This window comes from Epinephelus moara, chromosome 11 (genome assembly GCF_006386435.1).
Source record: "Epinephelus moara isolate mb chromosome 11, YSFRI_EMoa_1.0, whole genome shotgun sequence".
In the NCBI taxonomy this organism is placed as follows: domain Eukaryota; kingdom Metazoa; phylum Chordata; class Actinopteri; order Perciformes; family Serranidae; genus Epinephelus; species Epinephelus moara.
The window spans coordinates 26,165,422-26,183,328 of record NC_065516.1 but is presented as its reverse complement, the minus strand read 5'-3'; the positions used below and the strand labels follow the sequence as shown (position 1 = coordinate 26,183,328).

General features: G+C 37.9%; 4 protein-coding genes across 4 annotated transcripts; all 4 read left to right on the top strand.

The window, feature by feature from the left end:
- Positions 1–10: 10 nt before the first annotated feature.
- Positions 11–2,712, top strand: LOC126397525 (vascular cell adhesion protein 1-like). The gene is made up of 6 exons (XM_050056376.1): positions 11–95; positions 363–665; positions 784–1,044; positions 1,229–1,310; positions 1,453–1,492; positions 1,709–2,712. Exons 1-6 carry the CDS (start codon positions 38–40, stop codon positions 1,928–1,930), a joined length of 966 nt encoding a protein of 321 aa, XP_049912333.1. The 5' UTR covers positions 11–37; the 3' UTR covers positions 1,931–2,712.
- Positions 2,713–5,592: 2,880 nt separating this feature from the next.
- LOC126397530 (uncharacterized) lies at positions 5,593–7,611 on the top strand. The gene is made up of 4 exons (XM_050056382.1): positions 5,593–5,615; positions 5,780–6,087; positions 6,527–6,645; positions 6,859–7,611. Exons 3-4 carry the CDS (start codon positions 6,577–6,579, stop codon positions 7,609–7,611), a joined length of 822 nt encoding a protein of 273 aa, XP_049912339.1. The 5' UTR covers positions 5,593–5,615; positions 5,780–6,087; positions 6,527–6,576.
- On the top strand, positions 7,581–12,464 carry LOC126397538 (vascular cell adhesion protein 1-like). The gene is made up of 5 exons (XM_050056394.1): positions 7,581–7,712; positions 10,664–10,739; positions 10,936–11,319; positions 11,753–12,055; positions 12,184–12,464. The coding sequence occupies exons 2-5, from the start codon at positions 10,667–10,669 to the stop codon at positions 12,462–12,464; spliced, it is 1,041 nt and encodes a 346-aa protein (XP_049912351.1). The 5' UTR covers positions 7,581–7,712; positions 10,664–10,666.
- Positions 12,465–16,220: 3,756 nt separating this feature from the next.
- On the top strand, positions 16,221–17,845 carry LOC126398167 (myeloid cell surface antigen CD33-like). The gene is made up of 3 exons (XM_050057389.1): positions 16,221–16,293; positions 16,865–17,248; positions 17,514–17,845. The coding sequence occupies exons 1-3, from the start codon at positions 16,221–16,223 to the stop codon at positions 17,843–17,845; spliced, it is 789 nt and encodes a 262-aa protein (XP_049913346.1).
- The last annotated feature ends 62 nt before the right edge of the window (positions 17,846–17,907 follow it).

Genomic DNA, 17,907 nt, shown 5'->3' with positions numbered 1-17,907 from the left:
AATAACAAATTACACAGACACATACTACTTCAGAATCATGAACTGGCCATACAGGGCAACAGCTGTTTGTGATCCTCTTCAAATAACAGTTAAAGGTAAGAGAGTTTTGTTTGATCAGTCTATGATGTTATTGTTCAGAATAATAAGTCAAATCAGTTTCAGTTTTGTCCTTAACAGCACACGTTTTCTCATCTTACACTTTAGCATGAATTTTAAATTCTGTTTTAAAACACAGAGTCTATTGTTACAGGTTATCAAATAATCGAGTTGTCAAATTTTGGGATACTGAAAATAGCACAAACTGTTATTTGTACTTGATGTATTTCTTCAGTGTAAAATCTGTGTTTGGTGTTAAACCACAGATTCACCTCCAAGGCCCAGCATTGAGATCTCAGGTGATCTGAAGGAGAAGCAGTCTGTCACTATAACCTGCTCAGCTTCCACTCCCTGTCCACACTCCCCTCCTAAACTCACCTGGAATCTCACACAAGACCCTCACAACACAATAGAGGGAAACACAGATCGGACCTTCACAACTAAAATCCAGGAGAACATCACTCTGTCAGACAAACATGATGGAGTCACCATCACCTGTTCTGCCACATATCCTGTGGATGGAGGAAACTATAAGACAGCAGAGGAGAGAAAGACCCTCAATGTTTCATGTAAGACAACACATTGTATTAGTTTCTGACTTTCTGACTTGACTCTCTTTTCTCAATGATCTTATTCAGGCTCTGATGTATCTATCACCTCTTATTTTGTTTGTTACATTTTCCTCAGATGCTCCCAAGAACACCTCAGTGTCCATCAGTCCATCCGGTCCGGTGTCAGCAGGTAGCTGGGTGAACCTGACCTGCTCCAGCAGAGCCAATCCTCCCGTCAGCAGCTTCACCTGGTTCAAGACCAGCAAACATGAACCCATCAAAGTGTCTGAAGGAGACTTTTACAGCTGTAATGTCACTGATGGAGAAGTTTATTACTGTGTGGCCACAAATGATCTTGGTAATGGAACATCATCAAAGATCCATCTGACTGTTAAAGGTAAAAATAGTCAGTACCGTTACTGAATCCACAGACATAAATCTTATCTGCTGTATGTTTTTATTAGTGTGTTGTAGTACCCTGTAGAGCACTTTGAATATCATGAGAAATGGTTTTAATACAAACAATAAATCTAAACTTAATGTGACAGGCTGAACTTATGCAATGTTTTGTTTTTGAGCAGGAGATAGCTTAATACGATGGGGAGCAGTTATTGGAGGAATCATTGTGATCATTGCACTCATCTGCCTGGTCGTCTGTGTTTGGTGAGTATCACAAATTAAAGCAGCAGTCTTGACTGAGTTCACTCACATGCAATAATATCTGTTTCCCACCAGTCTTGACACTTTACTGGCACACTGTATATTGAACCTGAAACACAGTATAACTGAACCTGATGTCTTCCAGGCGTTTAAAGTCGACACGTTCAACTGCACAACAGACTCAGGTGAGAACACACTGAACTTCCTGTACAGCACTGCACTGTGTGTTCTGCTCACATTGGCTGTGTAGTCAACCTGACACAGTTCCTGTGCTTCAGTTTACATCCTGACTTTGTCCAAAAGTCCAGTCAATGAATCTGAGATGAGTCTGTCATTATTTAATAAGGATCCAGCTGAAGGTTCACCTCACAGCACCTCCTGTTTGATTTATTATTTTACAGAGTCAAACAGGTGAAGAGCTTGTTGTTGAAGAGCCAGCAAGTAAAGCAGGAGAAGAAGACATCCATTATGGAGAGATCGACTTCTCCAAGCGGGGACCTGGACTGCCCTCGGCCTCAAAGCAGGACAGTGGACAGCAGGAGGATCCACTGTATGCACAGGTCAATGTGTTCGAGACAGCAAACGTCCCAGAGGATCTCTACGCTCAGGTGAAGAGAAAATGAGTATTGTCGATCACATTTTGATTGGATCCATAATATACCTTTTTTTTTATCTATACAAGTTATTTTATGTAGAAATACACACCTGGCACCCGGACAGAAAAAAGACATCTTCATTTCACACAGTTAAGGGGAACTCAAAACCTCCACATCCTGCAGCTCAGATGGTGTTGTCAGTCATGGTAATATCATAATTCATACTTGTGAAATGACCTGTTTCAGCTGTTGCTGTGTGATTAGTAATCTGCATATCAGATAAGTGCAAATATAAGTCACAAAGCTCGAAATAGGGAAGTATTATAAATAACAACACGAGAAAGAATTATAGTGACCTTAATACAAGGGCCGTTCTGTGCACACATTACCAGTGTAGGACAAGATTGTGTTTAATCTGGAAATGTTTGTGTAATTTATTATTTTATATGTTACAGATCATTTTTTACAAAGCAAGTTTAATCTCATGTACTTATCTACTGTGTTGTGTCTACATTTTTATTTGTATTTGAACGACTTTCAAAAATGAACATAAAACATTGTTTCTGCATTTTAAGTCATTTATTCATTGCACTGTAATAAAAACCTTGGCATTCAATTCCTAAAAATACCTGTTAATCTCAGTTGCATTTATTGGTCCAACATTTCACATATTGTGTGTAAACATCACCTGAAATCAGACAGTTGAATCACAAACATTACAAAAGTGGCAAGATGAATGATGCATAGTAATTCCCACTGGAACTGTGCTACAATGTTCTGAGTAGTTAATTGACTTCTGATATGTATTTGAGTATNTGTCAGCCATTTTAATATCACACTTCATACTTGTGAATGACCTCATCCGGCTGTTGCTGTGTGATTAGTAATCTGCATATCAGATAAGTGCCAATAGAAGCCCTACACCTCTTAACAGTATTATAAATAACAACACGAGAAAGAATTATAGTGACCTTAATACAAGGGCAGTTCTGTGCACACATTACCAGTGTAGGACAAGATTGTGTTTAATCTGGAAATGTTTGTGTAATTTATTATTTTATATGTTGCAGATCATTTTTTACAAAGCAAGTTTAATCTCGTGTACTTATCTACTGTGTTGTGTCTACATTTTTATTTTTATTTGTATTTGAACGACTTTCAAAAATGAACATAAAACATTGTTTCTGCATTTTAAGTCATTTATTCATTGCACTGTAATAAAAACCTTGGCATACAATTCCTAAAACTACCTAATAATCTCAGTTGCATTTATTGGTCCAACATTTCACATATTGTGTGTAAACATCACCTGAAATCAGAAAACATTACAAAAGTGGCAAGATGAATGATGCATAGTAATTCCCACTGGAACTGTGCTACAATGTTTTGAGTAGTTAATTGACTTCTGATATGTATTTGAGTATGAAGCTCAATTCAAATTAAAGGGCACTTCATGAGATTTCACGATTTATGATTTTTGTTGTATTTTTTTTATATTTCATTAAGTGGTTATATTAAAAACTTAAATTATTAAAAGAAAAAAAATATTCACAAGTTGCAAAACAAAGCAAACATGGCAGGGGTTTTTGGTTAAAGAAATAGTAAACAGAAAGACAGAAATTTTTAAAAGAAAAAACAAAAAAAAACACTAAAGTCACATTTAAGGCACATCTATAATAATGTTTATATGCTATAATGTTCGCCTTGAAGCTTGATAGAGTTTATGGTTACAGACAGCGTTTAATAAGCCGATGTAATACAAGCACATGTAAATACTGCCCCCTGGTGGACATAATGCGCAAATACATCATCTGCTACTGGTTTATTTTGAAAATACTTACCGGAAGTAGCTCTGTGTGATTGCGTCTACACAACAGACTAACAATAGCTTGACACAAGCACGTAGGTGTAGTAACACAGTGTCAACACCAGGGGGCAGTATACAGATAGGATTCATTGCTCGTCTGTCAGGTATCAGTTAAAGGGGACATATTATGCAAAACTCACTTTTTCTTTGCTTTAGTATGTATATTTGCATATCCGGAGTGCCTCCCTACCCCTTAAGAGTGATTGACACAGTAACATATGATTTCTAAGTAAAACGTTCGAGTTCACAGCATAGTTGTGCAATTATCAACTGATTTCTGTCTTATAGTGTCTTTGCTAGCAAAAAGGCTACCAAAAAGTAGCAATGATTGTTTTTTGTGCTCGAGCTATACTACAAACGTAAAACACTGTAAAACACTGTGTTACTACACTTTTGTGCTTGTGTCAAGTCATGATTAAAGTCTGTGGTGTCAAGGTAGACGCATTAAATGAACTATACTTCTGATAAGTATTTTCAAAATAAAACAGTATCAGACGATGTAGTTGCGCATTATGTCCACCAGGGGGCAGTATTAACATGTGCTTGTCTTGCATAGGATTATTAAATGCTGTCTGTAACCATAAACTCTTCCAAGCTTCAAGGCAGACATTACAGCATATTAAGACTATTATAGATTTGCCTTAAATGTGCCTTTAGTTTTTTATGTCTTTCTTTTAAATGTTTTTAAAATTGCCACTCAAGGAAATATAAAAAGAAATAGTTAAAACAAAAATCATATAACAAAAACACCCCACACACACCATACACAAGTAAATTTATGATGTAATATGCAACATAATACACATGAATTTAGATGGAATCATTTTTAAATTTTTAGATGAACACAAAAAAGAAAGCTTTGTTTTAGCTAATTATTATATTAACTAAATCATATTATTAGATAACAATATAATTTAGATATTTTATGATGTAGCCATAATAGTATATTAAGAATATTATAGATGCATTTAGGTGCCTTTGTATTTTTTTTTTTTTATCTTTCTTTTCTTTTCCTATTTTATTATTTATTTGACCTAACCCCCTGACATGGTTGTTTAAATTTTGCACATTTTGTTTTTTCTTACTGGTTAAATGAGTGACGTGCAATTTGTTTGATAAAATACAATAAATAAACAAATTTTTAAAAAAGTATAAATAATGAAATAAGAAAAATAATAATGAATATCCTATCAAGACTTCTGGTGAACAGATTCAATAATTTACTTTCTATAAATATGGAGGAATATGGAGGTTAGAAATGATTTAAAAACTCATTGATTTGTAAGCTGGCTGTTGGTTTAACAACCATGCAAATCATCATCATCATGTTTTCGCCCCCTTGTGGTCACAGTGAGTAACTACAACATCACGCTAGATACAATTCTTCAGCTGTACTTCCGGTCGTTACTGTCAAAATAAAACCTGTTGAGCAGTTGAGAGGTGTAGTTACGCACTGTGACCACTAGAGGGCAGATAACGTGTATGGTTGGGTCATGAACGGTGGATCATGGCGCATTTTCCGGTGAAGTGTCAAGGCCGCTTGGCAACTTCCGCCGAGCGTCGAGCCCTGTGCTAGTATAGGAATGCTGGTCATATTGTAAAACTGCCTAAACTACATTAATTTTCAATACATTTTGTTTCATTTCTTTGTTAATCTTAGTTTGATTTGGGTGTCGATGTTTACTTTACGTCATGACCGTAAAACGAGCTAAAGTGTCTTCTCAGAGACTGGAGGACAGCACTTCAGGACACCACTGCAGTGTGCCGCAATATACAGCCCCGGCTAGGTTTAATTATTTTTCTTAGTTTTTACACGTTTCCCAAAGACATTGAGCAACAGAAGAGGTGGGTGGTTAAAATTATTATTTATTATTTTTTTATTTTTCACCATTACAAATCACATGGTTAAAATTATTATTTATTATTTTTTTATTTTTCACCATTACAAATCACATCAGAGTCTGCAGCCGACATGTTCAGACTAGACCTGATCGAGCTGTCAACTCCAGCCGGACACAACGTCTGAAAGATGGAGCTGTGCCGGTACTTTTTCAGTGGAACAACTTTACTCTGCCCCACGGCCTGGAGTTTGGCAAAGGACAGAGCGACCAAACACAGACATAGACACAATCCAAACTGAGGACCCCCTATGGATGTACATTACCCAGACCACAACAACTGAGCCTGCTGCACTTGATCTCGCGCTCTGAGCCGAAATCGCGAGTCTCCAGAAACAAATGTAGGAAATGGCTTTTAGCAACACGTTTGGGCTGGAGCGGTTTGCTGCCTCAGATGATGACATAAGGTTTTACACAAGGTAAGCAAAAATGTCAGCAGTGTTTCTCAGATGTATATGAAAGTATTTATTCTGGAAGCATTATATATATGATATAATATATCAGTTTAGTAATCTAACTTACAACTGTGATCTTATCTATATGCCATAAATAATTAGAAAGGTTATTGTGTCATGAGGGGCCATAGAAATCAGCCCTTTAAAGGTGCTGTGGGATTTGCAGAGAGAGAACGCCTCACTCTAGATCAGAAGACAGTTTGGTGCCTTCACTGTCTCCTCAGACAGACAGATGCCTACAGCTCCAAGTACAGTATACAAAAAGTTAGCAGAAGGCAATACCAATAATAAGATAAACATGAAGCAAGCATGAAGGGACCATAATATTGGCCTTGAGGCCTTGATTACATCTTCAATTTAGTACAGCCCAAGGACACCCAACACATTTACATATGCCCCACAGGTTTGCGAGTCATTCCCACCTGATGGCCTTTAGAGCCAGCAACACACAAGATGGTGCGCATGACAAGAGTATGGGCTGCACTTCAGAATATTGAGGTCCCTCACCCTGCTGGTGCAACGGTAAATATATTTTCCTCTTGTCCTTATGGAGTGAGAAATATCATTCTGAGTATTTGGCATTGTTTTGGTTTGCAGTACAACATATTGTAGTGGTAGTATCTGCATGAGGTTTGACAGCTGTTCAAGTTGGGCCTTTAGTTATGTCAGCTATGGTCTGTCTGTGTGATGAGTAACAATAGTAAATAAAATGTACTGTATTTTCTTTTTTTACAGTCTCTTCAACCCATTCATGAGGTTATCCAGTTCATGACCTATTTGTCTTTGGGTCTGATGCAAAAAGATTTGATCCACAGATTCAAAATCCACCAGTCAACTGTGAGCGGCATCATCAATACTTGGGCTAACTTTCTGTATACTGTACTTGGAGCTGTAGGCATTTGGCTGTCTGAGGAGACAGTGAAGGCTCACCTGCCAGATGTTGTTCACAACTACTCTGATACTCAAGTGGTGCTGGACTGCACTGAGCTGCGGTGCCAAACACCAAACTCTCTTCTCCTGCACAGTGAGGTGTTCTCTACCTACAAACCCCACTGCATAGTCAAAGGGCTGATTGGTGTGGCCCCTCATGGTGCAGTAACCTTCGTGTCATCTCTTTATGAAGGCTCCATCAGTGACAAAGACATCCTGAAGCAGTCTAGCATTATCTCTCTCCTCAAACCAACAGCAGCCATCATGGTGGACAAGGGTTTCCTTGTGGATGACTGTGTCCCCTGCAAGGTCCACACACCAGCCTTCCTGTCCAAGAGAGAACAACTGTCTGGGGCAGAGGTCAGAGAGACGCAGTCTATTGCAAGATTGAGAGTGCATGTTGAGCGGCTCATTCCAAGGGTGAAGGAGCAGAAAATATTCCGTGCAGTGATCCCACTTTCACTCACAGGCAGCATGGATCAACTGTATGCAGTGGCCTGTCTCTTGGTTAACTACCAAAATGGACCTTTAGTCAAAGCCTGGGCCAGCAAGTGCTAATACTGGAGAAGCATAATGGGGGTTTCTGCCACAACTTCACCTACTTCTTATATGCATGGAGAAGGAGAAGAATTGTAAAGAGATCAAAACTCCAGAAACAGGTATGTGTTGAACGACTTTATTGGTAGATCAACATGTTTCGGTTCTTGTCATCAATATTACCAAACATTTTTGAGTGAGCGGGCAGTGGAGAAGTTACATGCTTAGAGTATTTATTTAAATGCTCAGTGTGTAAGATTTTTGGGGATTTATGAGCAGATTGTGTCAGAAATTGTGTATAATAATCATAAGCATGTTTTCAGTAGTGTATAATTAGAGGATTTTAAGAATTTTGGGAACACCTTCATCTGAATATCATGGTTCATACTCAGTCTGATCTTCAGGTCTGTGCCTCCACATACCACTAGATGGCACTGTATACACTACAGCTGTTCAGTTTACTCTTCATGTGTGAGTTTGATTTATCCAGAAAGCAGAAAATCTGTGATCACAGCTAGTGATGGCCGATTGCTTCGCCAAAAGGCCGATCACACGAAGCCCCGTTTAACAGCTCATTTAGTAGTACTGATATCTGCTGGTCATTTGATATACTACTGTGATATTACAATGTGGGCTACATGCCAGTGGATCTGGCGTACACATAATGATGCTTAATGATGATGATTACGTCAGAATCCCCTCATGAGGTATTGTAAAGCCAGATGAAATGAATCTATCCTGAACGTGGTATGTCAGTAAAGTGCATATACACACACACATATGTGTATATATACATATCTAAATGTGTGTGTGTGTGTGTGTGTGTGTGTGTGTGTGTCCACAAAAGGTTAGAGTGCTTGTGTGACTGGGTCACTCAATCCTCTCCACTTAACGATTTTCAGAATCACCTCGGATCACGCAAAACACTATGTATTTCCCGACTCGAATCACACAACGAGGCAGTCACGTGATTCCAGAGAAACGGGGCCTCGTTTGTGTTTGGTCACGTGATATCCTGAAAAACGATACAGGCTTCGACACCAGCTTCATTTGGACACGCCCCCTTTGCTCGACACAGGCCTCGGGACTGCAGTATCAGCTGTAACATCACTAATCACAGCAATACCAGTATACAATATGATGGGTCATGACAAATTCTTGAGTTTTATATGAGCCATGTCTGCTCTGTGTGATACTGCAGTGAGTTCTTTTGGTCTCGGGCCGATCAATAATCTGAACTTCTGATGTCTTTGTTGGCAAAGAAACAAAACACATGATTCAAGCTGAAATTATATCAGTAAAACTGCTGATTATTCATCGATGTTCATTAGAAACTAAGTGCTAAAGACAAAACTTGTGTCTCTCTTTTTCTCTCTGCTCCCACGTCTACTCTGAAAGGTGGAAATCAGTGAAATCAGGCCACATAAAGTGGTGTGTCTCAAAGATTATTACTTTTCCATGTCAACTACCCCGGATAGGGATAATTCCAATACTTATGATATAACTGCTGGGTGGGGAGATAATCTCGATACGATAGAGAACTAAGACACCTCACAGCTCAGTCTTTAATCACCAATAAACACTGTATTTTTTTTTACTGTTTTCATTCTGTTTGATGCTTTAAATGTCATTAAATACAACTGTGTGTGGTTGATGGACCAGAGTAAGTACACCAAAGAGAAGTGGTGGGATGTACACCGATAAAGTCATGACCAGAGCTCTGAGAATAACCTGAGAACTACAAGTAAACAGAGGAGGTTGTTTTAGCAACACAGCTCTCTGCAACCAAATGTCTTCATGAGTCCTGAATGTACTATACAGTTTCATGTTCAATACATTCAAAATTCAGCAGGAGTAGATCATCTAAAGTGCCTGGATCACTCCAATATTTGACCTAACAGTCACAACTGGTAAGATTTCAGCAGTATGAAAACCTTATCTTGTGATGATCGATAGTTAACAATGAACTACATGCAGATCTACATTAAAAATCTTTTTCAGCTACAACGGTCAGCCACAATACAGTATAAAGACAGCTGCTACCCTTAACATATTAACTAGTATTATCATAGATTTGCTACAGAAGAAACAGCTGTTTGTTGTGTCACACAATAATCTTCGGTTATGTATGATTAGTTTCTTTCATATTTGTCAATTGCTTGATGAAGGTCTCGTTGTTACAAAGTGTGCGGGAGTTTTTCTACAAGACATATTTCTCTAATAAAACACTGGCTATCTGCGTTGATGGTCTCAAATCATCCTCATTTGTAATAACATAAGATTACCACTAAACTACTCATAATGAAACTCTGCCTAAATATTACATGTCTGTATTTTATATCCACTGTTCATCTAAACTATATGTGCAATACATGAAGTTCATGTGTTTCTAGTTTTTAACATGTCACCACTGTGATAAATGCAACATGTATACAAAGGAAAATAAGGCACACAGACTTGCAGTTAGTCATGTGACAACATTAATCTTTTAGAATGAATAAATTAAATGCGCCCTGATGAGCTCAAGCTGCCTCAAAACTGACGTCCTCATTCACAGGGTGACCACAGGAAGAGTGACAACTTCTTGTCTCTCTATGCTATTTCAGACAACGGCTAAGCAAGGAAGTCAGGTACTGGGTCTGTAGCAGCTCTGCTAAACGGCTCGTCTGATTTTTAAACCAACTGTTTCTACGTTTTGACTGCAGGCTCATTTGGTGATGTAAAATTTTATTGTTTTATATACTTTTTTGTCTTTTTTACTGCTTTATGTTTTTTTTTTATTTTGCAGCTTTTCACAAACTTCAATGGAAAAATACATATATATTTTATTTGTTACACTTTGGTTTAGCAGAAATATGTCATGCCGCAACACTTTGATTTTACATTTAATCTGTTTTCATTGCAATTTTGTAGAGATCATTAATCACTATTATAACACAGTAACATCTGGTTGTACAGGGAGAGTTCCTGCTTTGAATGTGTGAATCTGAGGTGGCTTTAAAAGAACATGAATGTTTCATTTAAAATATGTTTTAATCAATATACTAAGAAAGTGAGTTTTTGTCAAATCCAGGTGATGAGTGTCATTACAGTCCAGTGTGTGAAAATGGTGACAGCCAACATGTTACTGAGTTTCTTCTTTGTTTCAGGTGAGCTGTTTGTTCAGTCACTTTTATTTGGAGACGTTATTTTTTTCCAACTGCAAAGTGAAATGTTTTATACTGACAATGTTTAAAGGAAAAAGGACCAAACCTGCTGCTGCTGAACTGTAGTTTGTGTATCATGAAGTTTCTCTTCATGCTGATTTTTGCTTCACAAGTTGTTTATCAGGATTCATTTTTACAGGTGCTTTGGATGATTGTCCTGCTTATTCAGCCCTATTCATTACTGCACCAAAGAACATGGAAGCACTGAGTGGATCTTGTTTGCAAATCCCATGTACCTTTACATCCGATCCAGACAAAAACTTCAACAGTGCAAGAACATTTTTTGGAGTGTGGATTAAAAGTGACCACAGATTTAGCTCCAATCCAAACAATGTGATTTTCAACAGTAGTAAGACAGTTACCACCTACCCAATGAATATCACTGGAAACCTGAGTGAGAGAAACTGCACCACTTTATTTTCCAGTTTAATCATAAATTACACAGACACATACTACTTCAGAAATGAGAACTGGCCATACAGGGCAACAGCTTTTTGTGATCCTCTTCAAACAACAGTTAAAGGTAAGACAGGTTTTGTTTTTTATTAGTCTGATTTTACTTATTATTGTTTACTAAATCAGTTTCTGTCTAAACATCACACTCCATGATTCGAACCTTCACTGTGAAGTTGAATATCTAATGTATGATTATCAGTATCTGTCCAAACCTATATAATATATATAAAAGCATCTTTCTTTTCTGTCTTACAATATCTGCACTATTATAACTGTCAAATCAGACATATTGTCAGTACCTGACAAAGGAAAAACTCGTATTGATTTCCACTCTTTGAATATAGAATTAAAAACAAATAATAATGCCATATAGATTTTGTCCCTCACTGCTGATAAATGTCAATCAAAAATTTGCTTTATTTATAGAATAGTCATTAGACAAAGTTTAAATCAATTTAAACCATCTCAGTGTAAAATCTGTGTTTGATCTGAAACCCCAGATTCTCCTCCAAGCCTCAGAATTGAGATCTCAGGTGATCTCAAGGAGAAGGAGTCTGTCACTATAACCTGCTCAGCTTCCACTCCCTGTCCACACTCCCCTCCTAAACTCACCTGGAATCTCCAACAAGACCCTCACAACACAGTAGAGAAAAACACAGATCAAACCCTCACAACTCAAATCCAGGAGACCATCACTCTGTCAGACAAACATGATGGAGTCACCATCACCTGTTCTGCCACATATCCTGTGGATGGAGGAAACTATAAGACAGCAGAGGAAGAAATGACTCTCAGTGTTTCATGTAAGACAACACATTGTATTACTTCCTGATAGAACTTTCTGATTTCTCATGACTCTCTTTTCTCAGTGATCTTATTCAGGCTCTGATGTATCTATCATTTGTTAAATTGTTTGTTACATTTTCCTCAGATGCTCCCAAGAACACCTCAGTGTTCATCAGTCCATCAGGTTTGGTGTCAGCAGGTAGCTGGGTGAACCTGACCTGCTCCAGCAGAGCCAATCCTCCCGTCAGCCGCTTCACCTGGTTCAAGACCAGCAATGATGGACCCATCAAAGTGTCTGACGGAGACTTTTACAGTGTCAAAGTGACGAATGTCACTGATGGAGAAGTTTATTTCTGTGTGGCCACAAATGATCTTGGCACTGAAACATCATCAGGCATCCATCTGACTGTTAAAGGTAAATACTGAACTGTACTTCACCCAGTAGTGAAATAGGAGCAGTTATTGTTGGATTGAGTATTTTATGCCACAAATATTCTCCGTAATCAGACGTCATCACTGATCAATAGTGTAGGTAAATGTAGAACTGAACTGACTTACTTTAAATTAGTCTGCTCTCCTCTCTTTTCTGTTTTTCTTCTTGAATAAAATGTGTCGTGTTCATGAAATTCAGCTCTGTGAGAATTCAGTCATAAAAACATGTTTCATGTTACACATTTAATTTTGTTTTATGAAGAATGACCAAAGTGCTTGAGCTCGTAGTTTATGATGTACAGGCTCGATTAGGACACCAGTTTACATTTGAGGTGAACAGAAGGAATTCAAGTCGATGATGTTTTAGAGTCATAACATTTTCCACTAAGGGGAATGTGACCAGGCTGTCTTGTTATAGATAATCCAGAGTTTGGGGTTGATGTCTACATTACAGTGAAGATCCTGGGAATTGTAGCACTCTACACCACAATCATCATCTTTGAGTGGTGAGAGAAACTTTTCTGTTATCTGATAATTTGCAGCTAAATACTTGTTGGTCTCTTTAAAGTGAATGTAAATGCCTTTTATTCATGTTTATTTATATTTTTCTTTCAGGTGGTTTAGATCAAGATGCTGCAACAAACCAGTGAAGGTAAGCTACAGCTACAGGTACATTAGATTGATGATTAACAACTATACGGATGAAATCCTTGAGAGACAAGTCAAGTTGATTGATTTATTTCCACAGGACGCAGCTGAAGCAGACTACGTCAACAGAGTGATTGAGATTCAAGCACCATGAAGGAGAAGAGGAAGACTTCATGTTCACCTTTTATGGATTCAAATAAACACAAGAAGTTTGTGCTCTAGAAAAGGATCAGCACTCAGTGAATAACCTCCTAAGCCCTATGATAAGCTATTATGGCAAGGCTTAACTATACAGACCAGTGAGCAGTGATAACTAACATGTCTTTGGGGTCATCGGGTGGGAACCTCCTTTCACCGGTGTTTCGTCTAGTTGGTCCCACGACACCTCCAGGAGGCCAGACAGTGATCTCTGGCGTCCCAGAGACACTCCCCTAATGCCAGGTCTCACTGCTCCCCACACCAACCCAATGACCTCCTTTACCTTACTTAGACATGGCTTTCTCAGCCCAAACAGCACTGCCACCTTCAACCAAACCCAGGCTCCGTACATGCGAGCTCCAGGTAGAAGCAATGCTGATACTACCTTTCCTAGCACATTCACCATACTCTATTTCACACGCTACATAGCATAACTACAATATAAGCTAAAGTTAAAGGAGATAAATAAACTCACAGGATCAGCAAACACACTCACCTTGCAGCATGGTCTCAAACAAAAGGGATTCAAACAGGCCACTCCCACACTTAAATAACCTTCCTCTTCCTGACTATAGACTTCCTGAATATTTCTATGTTTCTTATTTGTCTCATTCTTAAATATTAGATATTTTTCTTTGCAGCAGATCAGTCAGATGATCAAATGTTCCAGTGCAAACAAGACAGAAGTAAATATACAGTTGCGTTATATTAATTGCTTTAGATTGTGCTAATCATTTTTCTTTGCCTCAACTGTGTTTTCTTTGCATGAAAAAATATATATTTCAAACAGAAGTTTAAACAGTTAAAATCAGACTTTTGTTGTGATGAGGAATCAGAAAGTGTGGATATTTATCTTTTATTATCATAGTTGTGTTTGTATATTCATGTATAGATGACTGCTGGATTAAAAGCATATGAAGTGGGGGCGTCGGTGGCTTAGTGGTACAGCAGGCGCCCCATGTACAAGGCTGTTGCCGCAGCGGCCCGGGTTCGACTCCAGCCTGTGGCCCTTTGCTGCATGTCACTCCCTCTCTCTCTCTCCCCCTTTCACACTTATCTGTCCTATCAATTAAAGGCCAAAATGCCCAAAAAATATCTTTAAAAAAAAGCATCTGAAGTGAACAAAGCATTTTGATCAGGTTCTCTTATCAGTGCTGTATTGCAGAGCAGCAGTGATACAGACTTTGCACAAGTCAGTTCAATAAACTCTGTGGTAAATACATGTGTCAAATAGTCTTTGGTTGATAACGTTTAAGATTAAAATGAGGCATTGGGCATCATGAGGTGGCATTAATCAATATCACTTTCAACTGTACAAGAAAACTGAGATGCTCACACTTCAGTCTTTGATTAAAAAGCATTATAGTTATTGTATTTCATGTTGTTTTGATGGTATAAATGTGATGAAATACAACTGTGTGTGACTGATGGAGGAAGAACACCATAGAGAAGTGGTGAGATGTAAACTGACCAGAGCTCTGAGAAAAACCTGAGACCTACAAGTAAACAGGGGAAGTTGTTTTAGCTGCACAGCTCTGTGCAACCAAATGTCTTCATCAGTCCAGCATTGTGTTTCCTCTCCATTTGTCGACTATTTATTCTTTGAAGTGGAACACTTTCTGTCTGTTTATGTGTTAACATTAATGAAAGGTGAAAATTAGCACTGTGTGCTGCAGAAAGAGCACAGCTCTCTTAAAAATAATTTCTGACACATGAGGGAACCAAAACAAATTTCCTCCTGGTCCAGTAAAAGGAGGTTTACCAGCTCAGTCATCACTACAGACAGAGTGTCCTGATCTGTTTAAAACATAAGAAATTCAGCAGGAGTAGATCATCTAAACGGCATGGATCACTGCAGTATTTGACCTCACAGTCACAACTGGTAACATTTCAGCAGTATAACAACTTTATTTTGCGATGATTGATAGTTAACAATAAACTATACATAGATCTACATTATATATTCTTTTCAGCTACAACAGTCAGCCACAACACAGTATAGAGACAGCTGCTACCCTTACTATATTAACTAGTATCATAATAGATTTGCTCCAGAGGAAACAGCTGTGTGTTGTATAATTACAATTTGGTTATATCTGATGTGTTTTCTTTCATATTAGTCCAACAAACTGGCTATCTGCACTGATGGCCTTAAATCATCCTCTTTTTTGATAACAAAAGGGGACCACTCATGGATGGATTAATGAACGGGCATACTGGGCTCATGCCCCGGTGCCCAAAGTGTCAAGCCAATGCTATATCCACTAACTATGTCTGTGCAATACATGAAGTTAATATTTTTATAATTGTTTGTTTTGTCACAGTTGTGATCAATGCAGTATGCACTGCAAAGGAAGATAAGGCATACAGGCTTGCAGTGAGTCATGTGACAAAATTAATCTTTAAGAATAATTAAGTTATTTGCGTCCAGATGGGCTCATGCTGCCTCAAAAACTGACTTCCTCACTCTTAGGCTGTGAGCAGGAAGAGTGATGACATCTTATATTGCACAGTATTTCAGTCATTTCATATCCAGCTTGAAACAGTAACTCTGTTTGCTTTTAAAGCAACGGCTTAGCAGCAAAGTCAGGTACTGGGTCTGTAGCAGCTCGGCTGAAACTCACAAATTGTCTGATTTTTAAACTAATTGTTTCTCCGCTTTGACTGCAGGCTCATTTGGTGAGCTAACATGTTTCTGCTTTTTATACTTTTTATCTTTTTTGCTATATGTTTTATATTTTGCAGCTTTTCATGAACTCATGAAAAAAATGAATGAAATATTTTATTTCTTTGGTCTGCTTTTGAATGTGTGAATCTGAGGTGGCTTTAAAAGAACATGAATGTTTCATTTAAAATATGTTTTGATTAAAATATTGAAAAGTGAGTTTTTGTCAACCCCAGGTGATGAGTGTCATTACAGTCCAGTGTGTGAAAATGGTGACAGCCAACATGTTACTGAGTGTCTTCTTTGTTTCAGGTGAGCTGTTTGTTCAGTCACTTTTATTTGGAGACGTTATCTTTTCCAACTGTTCAGTGAAATAGTAATAAAAACAGTAGGACTGTCCTGATTGTAAACTGAAAGTTTCAAAAGATGTTCAAAAATGCAGTCCAAACTGAAAAGTTCGAGGCACTCCGGGGTAATATTAAAAATCCTTTAATAAGTTTTATTTTATTTATTTATTTTTTTATTTATTAAAGGATTTTTAATATTACCCCGGAGTGCCTCGAACTTTTCAGTTTGGACTGCATTTTTGAACATCTTTTGAAACTTTCAGTTTACAATCAGGACAGTCCTACTGTTTTTATTACTATTTCACTCCCTGTCTTTGAAGAGCACCTGAGCGTTTTTTTTGTCTCTTGACAAATTTGACCCAGTGCAGCACTCACTTTTTTTCTTTTTTGCTGTTCAGTGAAATATTTTATACTGACAATGTTTAAAGGAAAAAGGACCAAACCTGCTGCTGCTGAACTGTAGTTTGTGTATCATGAAGTTTCTCTTCATGCTGATTTTGCTTCACAAGTTGTTTATCATGATTTTATTTTTACAGGTGCTTTGGCTGATTGTCCTGCTTATTCAGCCCTATTCATTACTGCACCAAAGAACATGGAAGCACTGATTGGATCTTGTCTGCAAATCCCATGTACCTTTACACCTAAACCAGACAAAGACTTCAACAGTGCAAGAGCAATTTTTGGAGTGTGGATTAAAAGTGACTCCGACTTGGGCTCTTATCCAAACAATGTGATTTTCAACAGTAGTAAGACAGTTACCACCTACCCAATGAATATCACTGGAAACCTGAGTGAGAAAAACTGCACCACTTTATTTTCCAGTTTAATAACAAATTACACAGACACATACTTCTTTAGAATCATGAACTGGCCATTCAGGGCAACAGCTATTTGTGATCCTCTTCGAATAACAGTTAAAGGTAAGAGAGTTTTGTTTGATCAGTCTATGATGTTATTGTTCAGAATAATAAGTCAAATCAGTTTCAGTTTTGTCCTTAACAGCACACGTTTTCTCATCTTACACTTTAGCATGAGTTTTAAATTCTGTTTTAAAACACAGAGTCTATTGTTACAGGTTATCAAGTAATCGAGTTGTCAAATTTTGGGATACTGAAAATAGCACAAACTGTTATTTGTACTTGATGTATTTCTTCAGTGTAAAATCTGTAAAATTTTAAACCACAGATTCTCCTCCAAGCCCCAGAATTGAGATCTCAGGTGATCTGAAGGAGAAGGAGTCTGTCACTATAACCTGCTCAGCTTCCACTCCCTGTCCACACTCCCCTCCTAGACTCACCTGGAATCTCCAACAAGACCCTCACAACACAATAGAGGAAAACACAAATCAAACCTTCACAACTAAAATCCAGGAGACCATCACTCTGTCAGACAAACATGATGGAGTCACCATCACCTGTTCTGCCACATATCCTGTGGATGGAGGAAACCATAAGACAGCAGAGGAGAGAAAGACTCTCAATGTTTCATGTAAGACAACACATTGTATTAGTTTCTGACTTCCTGATTTCCCATGACTCTGTCTTTTCAATGATCTTATTCAGGCTCTGATGTATCTATC